Raw genomic sequence first — 18,739 nt, 5'->3', positions numbered from 1 at the left:
TTGTTGTACGTCATATGTAAAAATTTATTCATTAAAAAATAATTTGACAGGACCATATCGAGTAAAAGTGGTAATAAATACAAAAGGACAGAATACAAAAGAAAAGGTTGCCTAAAACATGAGAAGGATATGGCACAAGTAACAAAAACATCATTAGATCAAATTAATTAAAAGGGCCAATGAATCTAAAAGGCTTTGCTTAAAACGGACAGCTAGGGACTTCCTGTCCGGGCATGGGAAACTACACAAACTTTCAGGAAGAGGTACACAAGTCCTTCCTATTGTCCTTGAGCTGAGTCCAAGAGCACTGAGACAGCTAGAATGAGATGAACATCCCATAATCAAACCAAGTCAGATTACAGGTTGACAAAGAAGACTCTGAGGGTGAGGCTGCACACTTTGCATTCTACAAACACCCAGGTTAAAACTGACTTTAAAAAAAAAAAAGAAAGAAAGAAAAGTTCCAAACATAATTAAGAAAAAAAAAAAAAAATAATGCAATACTGACAACCTACACAGGAATGAGTATTAAGGCAACTTTTTGCTCCCTCTGCATCAGTTTGTAAGGCCAGCAAGGAAAATAATCTTGCTCTGTTGAAATAAGAACCAAAAACAAGGGGAGAAGGAATCTTGATCTGAACACTAATTCAGCCAACTAATAATCAACACCCTGGTCATAGTGGCCACGGTAGTCGTCATATTGCGGCTGGTACTCATGGTGGTATTCTGCTTGGTAGTCAGCCTGGTAGTCGGTGTCGCTGACCTCGGAGCCGGTGGTGCCTGTGCCCTGGCTGCCATTGGTGTGGGCTCCAGGCTCCCCAGTTGAGGGGCAGTATTTGGGGTCATAGATCTGCCTGCCCAGGCCATAAGCACTCATGCCCTTCTGTGAGGCTGTTTTGTTGGTGCCCATCTGCAGAGAGATGGTGGAGTTGTCCATCGGTTGCAGAGACACCTTCTGGTCATAGATGTCTCGCCGGGTGCCGGGGGCGCCCATGCCAGCCTAAACAGTCAGGAAAAGCCAAAAAGACAAGATTGAAAAAAGAAAAAGAAAAAAGTAAGTGATGTGTTTCTGACCATGTCACACAATGGAATAGCCTGAATGCACTACCATCAGCTCCATCCATTACTAATTAGAAAAATACAGCTAAAAATGTGTTCACTTTAGCATTTAACTAGCTTTTGTTATTTGCTTTACTTTTACTGCCAATTTAATTTTTTTTATTTTATTTATATACTAATGATAGTTATTAGATTTAAATTACTATAATTGTATATTAAATAGAAGTAATATACACAATATTAACTATAACTTTTTTCCTTTTTTATTGTGTAAACTTATATTGTTTTCTTCTTTCACGGCTATTATTTACTGCATTTTTGTATTATTTGTCTTTCCTGTTTTGCCATTTTATTTTTGACCCTTTATTTCTTTATCCGATTTACTTCACACTGCAAAGCACTTGACCTGAAAATAATAATGCATCATTGTTGTTATTATAACAACAACAAAAATTACTAATACAATTGCCATTCATTACTTTCTTTTGACAGACAATAGGAATAAACTGAATTAATTGCATGCCCAATTAGCACGTTTAATGCAGAGTACGACATCATCTTGGGCGCGGAGCAGCTAGTGTTCACTGAAAGAGGAGGTCAGAGAACTGGGTGAAGCATCAGAAGTGACGTGAATGTAAAATGGATCAGTGAATACCCATGTCATTAATCTACCACATCCACCTCACTTAATCTGCTACAGTGAGCATGGTTATTTACCTCTGCTGAGGAACACCATTCTAGCCACAGCATAAAAATTATGTGCCAAAATGTGTCCAGTTGGAGACACCATTATAATGACTACAGTGGGCTCAGAACTGTTCGACGTTACAGTGAACAAGATGGTACAGTGACATACAGGGACATACCTGACTTGCTCCCTTATTGGTGCCCATCTGCAAGCTAATGGTAGTCTGGTCATACGGCTTGTCCGTTTGGGACTTTGGGTCATAAAGATGTCTTCGGGTGCCGTAAGCAGTCATGCCAGCCTGACTGGCACATTTATTCGTCCCCATCTAGTCATCAGCGCAAAAAACATGTCAGAAATGGCCAGTGAAATGTACTCAAATCAACAATGAATAAATGGGGTGGGAGGAAAGTTACACACACTAGGGTACAAGAATGCATCACCAACCGATACGCGAATAAGTAAGTTATGCCGATGCGCCACACCTGTAAGCCAATGACACAGTTTCCAGCCTTCAACTTCTCTTCGTCGAAACTGCGTTCCTGCTTGTCTGCATACTTCACACCGATATCAACCCTGGTGCCCATGCCTTTGGTCTTTGCCTTTGAATCAAAAGAAAATTGTTTAGTACAGAAACATGATATGAAAACCTTCTGTAATCTTGCCAATTTTTCTTCTATAAAAGGGAGTGATTGTATACCTCTGAAATTTGTTTTTCCTCGACCAATTTGTAAAAGTACTTAAGCCCTATTTGGACCAGATTAGTTTTACATTGGGAAGTGAGATCTAACATCATGGTCAATCATTTCTGGCACACAAAACCTAAATCAAATAGTGTCTGGGTTTAAAATACTGAACAATAAAACAGACGACATTTAAAAGGATCTGTCAGAGAAGCAAAGCTTCCAGGCTTTCCTACATAGAAGTGATGGTCATGTGACCTACTAACGCGTCAGTACCACTTGCAATCGATCATAATTACTTCAGACGTCCTCCGAAAACATTAACAGCCACGTGTCTGGAAATCCCATCTGAATAGTACGCAAGAGTGATCCATTTAACAAGTTCAAAACCAAATAAATAACTAACCTACTTCACCGATTATTATTGATTTTTAACACCATGACAGCAACAGGGCTATTTCATGACATGGGGTAATGATACAATATATACAATTTACAAAACGATATAAGCTACTATATAATTTACATAACTATTATAGCTTGGTACAAGAATTTTTTTTAATGCGTTCAGGTGATGCCTTCTTGAATATTTCTATTAAACATGTCTCAATAAAACCGTTGTCTGATTATGTCAAAAGGTATTGCAGTTTAACAAGATGTGTTTGATAGTCAAAGGGATTTGACTGGTTAGATATAATGAGGGCCCTTCACCTATCAGTAGAAACCCGTGTGCGAGTCTTACCTACTGCACCGACGATACAAAACCTACTGGATTATTATGCCATTTAATGTCATCCTTTCCGAAAATGAAGTGAACTTGATATTTGATACTATAACGCATCTAAAAACACAATACTGCATTGTATAGTCATCATATTGTGCACCATGTGTGAAAGTCTCACCATGCCAGCCAGGGCGAGCAGTGTGGTCTGGACCTGCGTCATGTTCCCGTTCTCAAACAGGTCATTAGCTTCAAATATGTCATTTGGCTTCATGCCATATGCAAGAATGGCTTTGATGAAGTTGCCCAGGTTCTCAAGCTATGTGACCAACAGAAAAAAAAAAAAAAAAAGATGATTTGGTGCTATGCTTTTGCACACAAAACTTGTTTTGCTACAAGATTTACTTCACAGTTAAGCTTAAGATACCTTGTAAATCTTAAACATGCTTAATAAAATGAAATTTGCACCAACAACTCAAATACTTCACCTTATGCCAGTTGAGCTTGGATTTGTTTATTTTCTTTACAGAGCCAGGCTGGAGTTTGTTGATCAGCCTATAAATAATGAAAACACTAAGTCATTCATTCACTTACAATCATCTTCAGAAACGGTTTTATCCTGGTCAGGGTCGTAGTGGATCTGGAGCCAGTCCCAGGAACACTTGGCACAAAGTGGGAATGAAGTCTGGATGGTATGCCAGTCCATCAGACAGTACCATCACACACTCCTTCACACCTAGGGGCAATTTGGAGCAGCAAATCGACATACCAGTATGTTTTTGTGAGGTTGGGAGGAAAACTACCCGGACTCGGGGGCAACATGTGAAACTCCACACAGAGTTAACTCAAGTTTAGGATCGAACCAGGGACCCTGGAGCAGAGACACGGGAACGCCCAAACAGTATTGTACATCGGTTTATTTGGAAATTTGTGGAAGCACGTGATAATTAAAACAAGGGTGACAGCTGTGAATGATACAAAGAAAGTGTGCTCGTTCTCAAAGTAAGTGGTACCAGGCTAACAGGCGAAATGTTTACAATTACAGCAGGCTTCTGAGTGGTGCAAATGTTTTATGTGGTTGTCCCATCATCAGGAGTCTGTGAAGTCAAATCCCCACGATGCCACAGCCACCTGGGATGGAAGCACTGGCTAGCGTGACTCAGCAGCCTATCATACGCATCCGGTAGCTCGTGTACAGAAAAGGCCAATTAGCACTCTCTGACGAGGCATAAGCAGCAGTTCGGAAAGTATCCATGACTTCAAAATAAAACAGGTTGGAAGATTACAGGTGGGAATTTTCCATGAATTAAATCGTGTAAAATAGTAAAATACAAAATCTTCCTCGTATAAAAAAAAAAAAAAAAAACATTTCTATTTTAATGGAACATGTCTGACCATCAAGGACTTCGTTAGCCCACATTCTTGAACAACTCCAAGCATACTAAAACATTTTACACAAAGTCAGTGAAATGACCGACTGTCTCCACAAGTGTAGGTAGAGTGAAAAAGGAGTTCAAGCCAACCAGTGCTGACTGAATGTACCATTAATCAAAATACATTAGCAACAACGTACTCGCAAAGGATGACACCGTCCTTCAGCCCCAGCTGGAAGTTCTCTCCAATGGGCATGCCGGTGACCTCCTCGATCCAGAAGCGCAGCTCCTCCTCCTTCTGACCATCATACTTCTGAGCGATCTGAGAAAGAAAGAGCACAACCTAAATTTCAGTGTTCTGACAAATAGTTATACAATATATTGGAATACAACATGTGTATATGGCCATAGGGTGTTGATTAATGTTTTATAATGGCACATCTGACTAAGTCTGAAAGATTTATGTTATCATTTACATACTAACAACTTACACAGGGACCTACAGAATTGAAAAAAAAAAAAATATATTATAATAATAATAATAATAATAATAATAATAATAATAATAATAAAACAAACAAACAAAAAAAACCACCACATTGATATGAAGGTCTTTGAGGAGATTTTATCATCTCCAATTTCAGGGCTTTGTAACAGTCAGAGATAAAGCTGCAACTACGTTTTCAGAAACAGGAAAGAATTTAGGACAGGAGTTTATACTTTGCGGTTTCTTTACTTCATAGCTGCTATAACCCAAGTGAGAACAGGAAGTAATTTGTGTTTCATTTGCTTACAGACAAATTAAATGTAGATCAGGTCATTCTTTTGATGAATAAAATAATTGCTGTGGTAAAAGAGGAATAAAACACTTTGGGAAGTGCGGTTATTGGAAACTTCGCTTCATGTCAGGTTATTCCTTACTTATTTCCGTATATTGCATCATTACAAACCAGAGTAAGACTACTAACAGGAGGCAAGTTTAATTGTAAGAGAAAAATGATAGCTTGCTTCATAACCCCCCAAAGACATCTTCCTGCTCTCCTAGCATTGAGCCAAATGTCAGTTCATGACCTTTTATGGATATTTTAATATTAAAATTAGGCAGAAACGTAATTTTGATGTTGATACAAACATTCTCACAACGAATCAACCCCCCCCCCCCCCCAAGTTTCTATTGCCACATTACGCCCAAAAATCACAGCTCTGACAGCAACATGTTTCCAGACAAGTTATGTTCTGTGTTATGTGCATGATCTGTTTCATGTCAGTCATCACATCACACACATTCAGAACATGAAAAAGCGACATTTTGTACGATGTTGTACTGGTACTGGACTTAATGCGTGTCTGATGTTGCAAAACCGAAAATAAAACATTAGAGATCCATTCATCCAATTCAATCCTATCGTTTTGTTCACTGGACGTGAATTCTGTCAAAGCAAAACCATGGCGTCTCAGATCACAAAAATGTCATATGAGCATAAGCCTAGTGTGATGAGCATTATATATTATATATTAGTCCAAGTATATACATTAGGCATGTGAAAATCCATCACGAAATCAGATCCCAGGCTTCCAATTTTAAACTATCTTAGAAACAAAACAGTCTCTGAAGTAAAGCTACTGGAGAACAGATCAAGAAAATGTTTTTCCTCTTCACCCCAGCCATGTTTATGTAGGATTAGTGCCAAGAGCCGTGCTGCATACAGGAAATTGCATGGAGGGTTGCCTGACCTCTGACCCATGGCTTTAGAGTCAGCTCTGAATGCAATTTCATCTTCAACTCCTCATAACTAATCCAGAAAAGAAAACAGTGTAGGGGTAGTGATACGGGAAAATTATATCCAGATACTTTTAACTGCTCAAGCCATACGTTAAAATGTGTACTCTTTTTTCCTCCTTCTGTTAATCGGAAAAGTGTATACATGCTAATGAAACAAGGCCGGTTTAAACTTGTAAACATGGTCGAATGGGAGTTTGAGTAAGCGTAGCGTGCTAAATCCTAATAACGTGTTGTGTCTATTTACAGTTATGTGTGTCAAACAAATGCTAACTGGTTGTGCCAGGAAATCTCAACACTTCAAATCAAAGCGCAAGTAAACATACATCCAGTTGTTTTTTGTTTTTTTTGCCTCCTAGTGTTCATTTCACATTAATGCTTGGTATATCTTGGTTACATTTTAGTTTACCTCACCTCATTTAATCTGATTATTTGAACACATTTAAAATGATCCAATTTTAGTAATACTAAATAAGGGTTTCTAAGTCCTTTAAGAATTCAGAATGGACCTTTCACAAATTAAACACTACTTAAATTTGGCACCAAGTACCTTAAAAAAAACAAACAAAAAAAAAACAAACAAAACAAAAAAAAGGCAGCGCGCACACACACACACACACACACCTCATACTGGTATTACTGCTTTATTATATAAGGCTTAAGGATACACAATATCCTTGACCTGCCTTTTTCTGTGGAGGAAATATCTAGAAATCCTATCGATCCTCTAACTAGTTGCCTTTAATAACTAATATCTGTTTTAAAACATGGAAGTAAATATCAGTGATCCTCAGCATTATCGCATCTGCTGCTTTTTTCTTCTCTCTTTCTTCTATTAAAAAAAAGGAGCAAAATTTCATTAATTTTGAATTTTCTTCCTGCCCCTCTATTTCATATTTTGTTTTCAGTGTTTACAAAATTAAACAATATAAGCAGGGCTGTGACGGTGGCCATGACAACCGCACCACCACGGTGGTAGTTTGCCACCACGGTGGGGTCACATCACACGCCATGGTAATGTTTCTGCTCAAGTTGGCACTATGACAAGTACAAAGTACAGCATTCTGTGTACAAGTATAACAGTTGCTATATTAATTTGTATTTATAGCCTACTATATAGCTGGAGATTTTATATTAATATTACGTAATCATAATAAAACGCCTTAGATGGTGTCTGTTAGAGCACGGCAAAATCCAGTCAAGCGAATTCTGCGATTTCACTTCGGGTTCTGCCACTGCAACGCATCTTGTCGGGAAACCAAATGTTACATCGGCGATCTGGGAACATTTTAGATTTGTGCCTAACGAGAGAGAACCGTGCGACTGTGTCCACTTCCTCAACATGGCTTTTTTGATTTGTTTCACTGAGGGATGTGCTAAAATAAAGCCTCATTTCATTTTTTTATATTTAGGTTTTTATTCAATACATCATTTTATAGGCTTAAATTATTATTATTATTATTATTATTATTATTATTATTATTATGATATCTCCCCCTCCCATTACTTCTTTTATGCAGTTTTAATTCACCAATTAATGCACATCAGTATAAATGATGCATTCAATACACTCGGACACATAACGCTGTGATGTAATATTGTATGGTCTAGTTGTCAGGGCTGACTTGAATAATACCATCAGAAGAACGGGGTCATTAAGAGGTCAACTGAGACAGTAGCAAAGCAACAACAAGGGAACTGACTCAGCCTGAGTAAGCAACGGTGGAACTGTTGAAGGACTTCCTTTGCATGTTCAAAACACACTGAACGGTCTTTCCAGCATGCTCAACAAGTCTGTGCTCGAAAGGCAAAGGACAAAAATCCTTCATGCAGGATTATGGTGAACTCAATTCAACAAGAGAACAATCGGTTTCACAAAAACCTCCGCAGATGTTATTCACAGAAAACATTCAAGCATATATCCAGGGTAAAAGTTCGACACCACACCGTACTGCAATTATAGCATTCGGTATTTTGATACTTGCAATAGATAAAGAATGCGTATTTAGAACATAGTAATTCGTATTCATTGAACTGTGTGAATGTTATAATGTGTCCAAGCACACAGGATATTGCTCTTAGGGAAATTTAATGCTCGGGTCAGGATGATCATGGCACACAGTGTGATCAATTGGACAGCTCAATCCTTTGCAACTGTTCTTGTTTGCAATAACGATTACCAAAGGTCATGTGGCACAGCCCAAGTGTGAGGAAGGAAACTAACTGCATCACCCTTCTCATGTTACAATCAACAGCAAACCATCATGTGGTTCCATGATTCATAGTGCAATGGTATGACTGTACATCATAAATCCACATGACACCAAAAAAACAACCCTACATCTGATAACAGCTAAATCATAATTGTTGACATCTTGGGAGTTTAACACACCAAAGCATCTAGAATTCACAGTGAATGGTGCGAAAAACAAAAAACAAAAAACACCCAGTGAGTGGCAGATCTGAGAATGTAAACTGCTTGTTGGTGCGGGAGGTCAGGGGAGAATAGCCAGACCGATTCAAGCCGACAGGAAGGCTACAATAACTCAAATAGCCACTCTTTACCACCATCTCAAACCATGAGGCAGACTGGGTACAGCAGCAGAACTCCATGTCAGTTTCCATTCCCATCAGCCAAGAACAGGAATCTGAGGCTACAGTGGGTATAGGTTCACCGAAACTGAATATTGAAAAGAAAAAGGAGAGCAGGTGACATTTTCCCAATGGAGGAACAATCCAAGCCAAGGGGAGTAACTGAGAACCTTGGTCAAATACCTCAAACCACAAAAAAGCCAAAAAATGAGAGTCGAGCTGAATATCACCTCCCGAGGAATAAGAAAACATACAGAAAAGATGGTTATGAAAAGATGACAAAATTATTTTTCATACAGGAGGAGGCAGTAATTTTTAGAATAAAAGAAAATTGAAAATTAATATGCTCTGATGATCTTAGAATAAACTGTCCCAAATAGCAATAGCTAGATAGTGATGTTTGCTTTGCTTTCTCTCTGGTATCAACTCCATCGAGTGGACAGCCAATCAGAGAATTCTCTCCCTGACATCAACATACTCAATCAGCTGAAAGGGTGCAAAGATAAACTACACACCATGGATGGTTGATTAATAATGCTCAATGACGTTTATTGGCTGGAGCAGGGTTGGTGTATTACAACCCAAATCAACAAAAAAAAAAACACCACACACTGTCTCAGGCTTTTACCAGTTAGACTGGTTCTTTGGGGGTTTTTGTTTGTTATTTTCTTTTTTTAAAAAGAGGTGTCAACATTGCTTAGAAGAAAAATCCTAACAGACAAATGAGGGGGGTTTACCCCCCCAAAAAAAAAAAAAAAACAACCCCATTTGTGGATGGGAACAAATTGATGCTCACAGCATGTTTGGTTTTCCTTCTAGAGGTCCATCAAGTAACAGTAAAAAAAAAAAACTAGCAAGGCAAAAGTCTGGTGTAACCGAAAATTAACACCTGCTTCAGTTTTTAAATCAAGCAAAGACACCACCGGCTTAATCCAGATTCGCTAATTCACAGGTCAAAGCACACCTAGATAGAGACTGTGTGAAGGGAAAGTAACTGCTACCATAAGCAAATGCGTGTCTCATCCCATGCCCTTTCCCATCCAGTGATTTGACTTTTTCCAACAAAAAAATGTACTCCCATTTTGGTCTGACTGCAGTTTTAGCCGAGGAGTTTTAAAATAAATAAATAAAATAACATTACAAATACTGTGTGGCATTTATTAAACCCCTGTTAAGGAAATGTGATGGAAATGGACAGGACCTAAAGGTTTGCCCTTCAGAAGGATCACTGATCCAGCCTTTTCATGTTTAACTGAAGCTGTGTTATAATTGGCTGTACCTTAACCATGTCAGGGCAAGGCCAGCAGGAAGCAGCACTTCAACAAAAGCAATCTATTGAGTAAACACTGAGGTTTCAATGTGACACCATGTAAGTAAACACTGCAGGGCATTGGCACAGTGGTCATACGCCCTGCACTCAAGGTCTCCTGGGCTGTGGGAGAGGTGATGCAGCAACAAGAGTAAAAGAGGAGGTGAGAATAACATATTGCATCCTGTTTACAGAAGCTTTAGCACACATTGTGTACACATAGAAAAGAAAATCAAGGCATTGCACTTCCTGTAAGGCAGAGAACTGCCAGGTCCTTGAAGACTCGAGTCCTCAGAAATTAACAAAAAATGCTCTCGGAGAAGTGAAACAATAAAGCGAAACAATAAAGCGAAAGAAAGCAGTGAACCCATGTTCTCTTCTGACTTTCCATGTTCTCACTTCCTAACCTGACCTCATTCAGCACACAACACTGACTCAACAAGTGAAAAGCGAAATGATGCACAAAAGGCAAAGTAAACAGCTGCCTCTAAATAAAGGCACACCTGCATTCCAGGATTGTTTTTTTATAGACTTTATAGACTCTTCTAGACTTCCCCTCAACGTGTAGTAGTCTTTTACTTCAAATATGGTCATTTGTGACCAAATATGGCATTTTTAAAAAATATTTTAAGTAAAGTAAAGTTTGATAAGTGAAAATAACTACAAAAGACAGTAGCTGAAGATGTCTGACTGTTTGACAGCAGTTCCCTTACACCAAAACCACAGGTTTGGTATCTGAAATTTGATTCTAGTTTCAAATTAAAGCCAAAAGGCTAATGTAGCTAACAATATGATGTCAAGCTAACAGCTACCAGTTTAATATCACTCAACTCTAAATAAATACAAATTTCTAAAGCATCCCTGTATAAATAGCATGCTAGCATTTTTATGGATATTAGCCCAATATGTATAGCAGATCAAGATTGCCACCATCTATAATAGACAGTAAATAATGTGCACACATCAATTTTGATGTGTGATGTGTGATCTATATTATGATCAGAATCATGTCTACATGATTTATACTTAACTTGATGTGGGTGTGTGAAGATTTACATGCTAAACCATGCTATAAGCTTCCCTTGGTTTCTAATTACATTAGCATCATAGCTCCAAATCAAAACTAAACTTTAATAAAAGTCAACTTAATCTCAAACGTTATTTCAAGAATATAATTAGATTTGCTACATTCAGTCATTTAGGAGTATTGCGTATCCAACTCCATCTATGTATGTGATCATGAGTTGTTTATCCCACTTCCTGGTTAGCTAGTTGATAGACAAGTAGTTAACAAGCCAGTAGGACACTGTACACAGTGAACAAAAACTAGTCAACAAATTCAGTCAAATTTGGTGACAAAATGGTTACCAACAAAATTCATCATCAATTAGCTGGTCTATGTGATTAAGAACGCTACGCACTACACCACACGTAGCAAAGCTATTTGAATCAATTAGCTTATTATGTAGTTCAAAGTATTGTTCTGACTCAGTAGCGTTTCACTTCCTTAACCTACACAAATGTATATTTTTACTGTGTGTTGTGTCGTTCAATTCACGATCCTGCTTTCAGTTCACGTCAAAGGTGCTGGGAGTCAAGCTCACAGAGTCGACTGCCTGGTTCCAGGCAGTGGAAACTAACAGTCAATCCCAAAGCTTTAGAATCGATTCTACACACCAAAAAAGATGTGTCTCACTCAAACGAATCAGTTAAATGAATCAGTTCGGGACACACACATTGGGTATGGGCCTTTATTTTAAATTTGTCTAGACAGTTAATACTGTATTGTAGTTAGTTACCCATTATTAAGGCTAAGCATACTGTAGCATTTGGTTAACTGAAATACTGAAAAGAAATATAAAATCAATATTTTTGGGATTTAGTACATTTCTAAACCAATAAAATAAAATAAATAAATAAATAATAAAAATAATGACTGAATAAAAATAGTCAGTTTAGCCCTAGTTCAAAATGTACACACTGCCAATAAAAATTATTACTATTTCAATTTTTGCCTGCTGAAAATTCTATTCACTGCTACTCCCCCCACGCTGTGAGTGTACTCACTCATGTGATGTAGTCGATACACATTTCCAAGCTGAGAGGGGAAAAAAAAAAATCAATGAGGTAAATACTGAAAAGCCGATCTAGAGTTCTCAATGACCTCTGACCATCATGAAAAATCCCACCACTGACACAATGACCCACAAAGGAAAAAACGTCCACACACAGAGAGGTCAAAGGTTAACAGCAAAATTCTTTCCAACTTCCGCCTCTTCCAAGATGTTTGGGTGTTGTGTATCCAACAGTAACCAAGCGACCAACACTAGTGTCCTCACATGCAGCCATCTGCAACCACACAGTAGATTCTGTGTGTTTGGCCTGGATTTCACTTGTTTGAGATAGAAGAGGAAAAACTGAGTGCAAGTCTGAAGATGAATCAGGAGCCTCCAGGTCTGACATCCATCAGTTTCATCCCACAAGGCTGTCAGTTTCTCAGTAATCATCTACATGGGGTTTAGTGTGAACATGCTCACAGGTGTGATTTAATGTTAAGGCATGATGAGTAAACAGGCTCAAATGCTTCAGATACAACCTGCAATTTTGCTCCATCCTGTATCGAAGTAACACTTTGTGCACACTAATAATTATTATATATACCAGATTATAAGACACATAAAATTTGGTCTGCTTAGAGGAAAAAATAATATCTTGCTTTACTATACATGGCAACACAAAATTTCATACGCCTGGAAGATAGGGTGCAATTTCTGAGAGGAAAAAAACATGGAAGTACTCAAATGAGCCCTCACCAACAGTGTCACTAAAACAGACGCCTATCTGCTTTATAAAAAAAAAATGCAAACAAATATGTATATTTCGTTATATAACTTTACCAAATCGAACATTGGAAAAAAAAAAAAAAAAAGTTTTTTTAAATGACATCATACTCTAACAGTTTAGTTACATTTTACATTGTAGACGGCCCACAATACTAGTTAGTTTGTGTGATCACTTACGTTATGGCAAATATAAAGTTGTTCCTTTGCATTCTCTTGAAGTTAATAAGACAAATAAAACGCAATATTTTTTCCCAAGAAACCACAAAAAAACCCCACAATGTCCATAATCCTTAGAGGATCATGTGGAGGAAAAAAACCCTTAAAGCTCCAGCTCATTAATATAAACCTGATCTGAGTTTTAGCAAACACTACTGTCAGAGCTACAGTGATGGAAAATTAGTCAACACATTCTGACCAATCAGAATCAAGAATTTAACAGCGATGTATTAACAGATAAAAGTCCTCACAGCCTGCAAGTGTTCATGTGCATCAAATTCTCCTCTGGTAACTTACTATGTAGCCCCACCCACATCATTTCATTAGTACTTTTGGATTATTTCAGCATTGCGAAACAGAACATGAAGATAACTTGAACTGACATGACTCACTTGGTATAACCAGTTGGTTAAGGTATTTATTCATTTAAAAATAAGCAATAAGAAATGTAAAGAACATATAGTTTGACCAAAGTCTTTATCCAGTCGACAGACGCAATGCGTAAAGTCATGTCTGGTGTCTGAATTTTGATTGTAGATGTTTGTGAATACTTCTCAAAATACACTGTGCAGCAAACATATTAAACATTAAATACATATTACCTGTAAATATATAACTTAATCTGGCACTATATTATCAGTATTACTGCTTATGGTATTCTTACGGTTTCACATTTTAGGTCCCGCCTCCTGCCTGAGGAAGAAAGTGATTCGGCTTCAGCTAGATGTGGCATAAGCGAGTGTGTGTTGATTTCGACAGACACTTTTCACAAGCACATTACTTGTGGTTTGACACCAGTGAGTGAGGATTTAGACAGTTTTAACTAGGATAAACTGGATACAAGCTTCTATTAGTTGTTAAGCACTTTGGCCTCTTAGCGCAAGTGTAAACTCCAGACACGAAACATTTTAGGCGATCGACTAATCACACTATTATTTTAATATTTCAATATTTGCTTTTTCCCCCCCCATGTTTCACTTGGGTGTTTATCTAACTCCTTCCATGTATTCATGACAACCAATGTGCTTACATTTTTATTCCGCTAGTTAGGTAATTATCTGGCTAGTTATGACGCGGGCTAGCAAGCCAAGGTGTGTATGAAGTTAAAACAAATTGCCATGGACATTATAAAATGTACTGTTTCAGCTGAAAGAGAACATGCAGACAAAATGAAGTCATAGTTAGGAGCTAAATAAATAAATAATCTATTGTTACAAATATATTTATTTATGACAATTTAATTTACACAGAATACTAGAAACTGTGAAACACTCTGGGACATTTTGCTGATGTTCCAGCAGCAATCTAACCTACGCATGTTAAGCTGGCGATATGCTTCAATTTCAGCATTGGAGTAACAATTTTTTTTTTTTTTTTTAATGTTATAGTTCCTCGTCATTTTATTTTAAAACCAGTTCTCACTCAAGTTATATTAGATGGAAAATATGATAGTAATATTCAATATCAAGTTAAGTTTTGCAACCCTATACAAAACTGACGCATTGTTTACAGTGGCGTTGCGGGCAAGAACTGCCATCAGTTACAGACTGGAACTACATAGCAAGTTGACTATAGTGCCCAGTTCACAGTGTTTTATATATTAGTCCCTTCAGGATTTCGTGATCACGAGAAATGAACACACAGATTTTGCTGTAGATTTGGGCTGAGACGTGTCATGTGACATTATCACATCACGCATTTAGCCAAAGCCTCGATTCACACGCATTGAACATGAATACAGCTTTTTTTTAAAAAAAAAAAAAAAAAAAAAAGGTGTTTTATTTACCAAAAAACATCACTGCGAAAGACCGTATAAAAGAATTTAATGCAACTGCAATTTCACCAATTCAAGTAGTTTTCTGCAACAACAAAAAAGCACAAAATACGATGCAAATTTTGAAAAAAAAAAAAAAAAAGCCACCGCAAAATCAAGCATTTTTGGCCGTAACGATCACAAAAAAAGACTGGAAACCTGTATGGATTGATATTGCACAGTGCAAAGGAGTGCTAATAAAACAGCATGTTATCACTGTATACATAAAAACACAAGTCAAGCAAAATGCCGGCCTGCCCTGAAGAGTTTTTTTTAAACCACAATGAGAAATCCCTGCATCGTTAGCATAGTTGAGACACCACAGCTAACTGTATAAAAAGGATAAATAAATAAAAAAAACGCAATGCTAACATGAGCGCACAAATATAATACGTTACATGGAGTCTCTGTGAGATGAACAATATGCAACACAGTACAAAACAACCACATTGCATGTTTGGTTCACGTTCACATGGGCTGTAGTTCGGTGATGCTTGCAGACAGCCTATAATTTGGCGCGAGTCATATCCTGTTAAATCTGCTTGGATGTGATGACTGTAGAGTTAATAAGAGTCGATTACACAGCACCTGGCTTATACAAGCATCTCAGCGTTGATATCCAGAGCAACATGCAGCCTAACACCAAACTCTCAACACCACTGCATGTACTGCTCTTTGAATAAGACACACTGATTTAGTACTCAGTCAATTAATACATTTTGATTACTGAAATGATGCCAGCGCTCTCATTGCGATCAGTTTGCATGTGGAGTCTGACATTCTGCGCATTGCGAGAGTACAACTGCAGCATACACACAAGTGTAATCAATCTGCCTGTGATTAAATCTTTCGACAAAAGCAACACCATTCCAAGTGTTTGAACTGCTCCGACACGATCAAATTGTTTCGAAGTTTATCTTCACATCCACTTCCTCAAACATGGCCGTGCACTATCATGTCTCAAGACATGAAGGGGAACAATGTTACTACACACGCCTGAAATCAAGTTTGTCAGGAAACTGCATACTTCACCTTGCTACATATGTTTACCACGCATGTGCCTGAAATTCTAAAGAACCTCTCGATAACCGTCCTGTCAGTCACGGCCTTCAAATATTTTTTTTCTGCAAAATAAAGAAAATGAAATGCCCTTAAGCTGTCTCCTGCATGGGACAATCATACCTTTGGGACACAAATGCCACCCAAAAAAGGAAGCAACACAAAGGGTGCGATAATAATCTAGTGCTGTACTCTACATTATAATCAATTATTGGCACATGCTATTACCGACAAATCAATTCTGGTTTCTTTTTCAGTGAACAGGAAGCCTCCACCTCAAGAGTGTGTGTGCACGCCAGAAAAACACCACACCTGCAACTTGCATTTCCAACCTCACTGCAACAAATAACTTTTGCTAATTTGACTTTCAAAACTTAAAAAAATAAACAAAAAAAAACAACCTTGCAGAACATGTTCACTTTACTAAGTTTTCCAGAACGACAGAAGAAAAGCAGACAACGTTTGTCTGATCTCATTATGAGAAATCAATTTATCTAGGGACTCAAGGTAGAACCTGATCCTAGTGTTAAGTATGATTCTACTCTAGGAATGCCTGTGCAAACCCATCATCACTTCACAACAACACTCTGAGCTATTATGGTATGCGGAAACTCAATAAGATGTCATTTCTCTATAAAAAGGCATGATAACTTTTAGAGATGAGAACACTCTAGAGAAAAAAAAAAAAGTCTGAGATCACTTCCTGAAGGCTTATTGTACCACAGCCACAAAAAAAAGAAGATAAAAAAAAGTAACTTCCACTTTGCTTGTTAAAAAAAAAAAAAAAAAAAAAAAAAAAAAAAAAAAAAAAAAAAATGCATAATGCAATAGTAGCTGAGGTCCTTGTATTTTAAATATTTAGTCATGCTGTGATGAACCGGTTCCTTCGCCTAATCTGCCTCTTTTTTGCATCAGCAATGGGAAGCCTCCACCCTGTGTCTCCTAGTTAAGGCTACATGCATGCATGTATTAGGCAATGCCACTTTCTGCCCTGCCCTCTAAACACAATACATCCCAATCATCCCATTGCACCCAATAACATACATAACATGATGCATTTTCACTACTTTAATGCCCCCAAGCATATTCCTCTTAGCCTTTCTTCCCACCAAACATATCTTCATTATAATGCACAACCCATTCATTTCACCAGCCATACTTAATACAAGCCTTCAGCTATAAAACCTCCATCTTAAACCAAGCGACACTTTAGAGTCCTACAACTTCATGGACTAGGATAGGAGTTAGAAATAACCGCACGTGCATGCTGTTCCGACATGACAAACTCCTCAACGAAATGCATTCGTGGCAGAAAGTGAGTTTCGCCCTGACTGCTTGAGATTTACACCACGGAATCAAGCGCAAACACTGGCTTCGACCGTGAATCTGGTTCATTTGTGTGCCTCTGTGAAGGTGAAGGAGAAGGAGTGATAAAGATAATATGCGCGTGTACAAAAGTTTTAGACGCACGTGATTTCTTTCGCACTTTTTTTTCTCTCCAGAATGTTCTCAGAAACGCGCGTGCTGATGAAGAGGGGTGGGGGAAAAAAGAAAGCAGTGATGGGCAGGACAAAGAGAGAAGAGAGAAGAGAGAAGCGACTAACCCCCCCAAAAAAACTGTTGAAAAGCAGTCAGTGGCGTCGAATATTCGATTAATGCACCAATTCGAACGTTAAATAAAAATAATCGAGCGCGAGGAGATGGGGGGGAAAGGAAGCGCGAGGAAACAAAGTAACAACAGATTTCAGTCCAAACAAACAAGCAATGAGTAAAGCTGCTCCAGGCTTACCTTACTCCTAACTTCAGCAGACAAACCGTACGCGGGTCCTTTGTTAAACTGAGCCATTTTTAAAAAAAAATTCTTTACTTTGAAGTAGATGATGAATACTGCTCCAGAAGTGTTGCTTTGATTGTAAGGAAGAGCAGCACGTCGCCACGCGAAGAGAGAACTAATCTGCGTGAGTTTGGGCTGGGCAGCGTGACTCTACCTCCTACCCGCGAAATAAAAGCACGCACTGTGGAAGGCCAATGAGTCCAAAATGTCACAATTTTTTTTTTTAATCAAGGTATTCTGAACCAGGGTTGTTATAGTTTAAAAATGTTGCTATTTATTTATTTATTTATTTTAATTTTTATTTCGTTTTTGTATTTTGGTTTTCAATTTCAGTTTCGTTTCTGTTAGTTTTAATGATAATGTGGCTTTATTGGTCATATATACATTAGAGCACAGTGAAATTCTTTTCTTTGCATACCCCAGCATGTTAGGAAGTTGGGGTCAGAGCGCAGGGTCAGCCATGATACAGCGCCCCCTGGAGCAGAGAGAGTTAAGGGCCTTGCTCAAGAGCCCAACAGTGGCAGCTTGGCAGTGCTGGGGCTTGAAAACCCTGAATTTCCGATCTGTAACCCAGAGCCTTAACCGTTAAGCCACCACTGCACCAATGGTGCATAAATAAAAAAAATAAAAAACCACGCATGGCTGCTTAGAGCTTCTGTAATGCTGTGATAAGTAGTTACCATATGAGTAAGGACTAACACACTCCCGAACGTGCTGTTATATGAAAATAAGGCACGCTGGGGGGTGTGATGCAGCATGACGCGCAAGCGGA

The 18,739-nt window shown here is 38.2% G+C and overlaps 1 protein-coding gene across 1 annotated transcript; it reads right to left on the bottom strand.

The window, feature by feature from the left end:
- Positions 1–18,118, bottom strand: LOC128621377 (calponin-3). Its single transcript, XM_053647103.1, has 7 exons — positions 17,923–18,118; positions 4,722–4,843; positions 3,637–3,703; positions 3,330–3,467; positions 2,230–2,346; positions 1,926–2,072; positions 1–1,000 (listed from the first exon to the last, which is right to left on the bottom strand). Exons 1-7 carry the CDS (start codon positions 17,977–17,979, stop codon positions 656–658), a joined length of 993 nt encoding a protein of 330 aa, XP_053503078.1. The 5' UTR covers positions 17,980–18,118; the 3' UTR covers positions 1–655.
- Between the last annotated feature and the right edge of the window lie 621 nt (positions 18,119–18,739).

This window comes from Ictalurus furcatus, chromosome 17 (genome assembly GCF_023375685.1).
Source record: "Ictalurus furcatus strain D&B chromosome 17, Billie_1.0, whole genome shotgun sequence".
Taxonomy (NCBI): Eukaryota; Metazoa; Chordata; class Actinopteri; order Siluriformes; family Ictaluridae; genus Ictalurus; species Ictalurus furcatus.
This window is presented reverse-complemented; position numbering and strand designations above follow the sequence as displayed.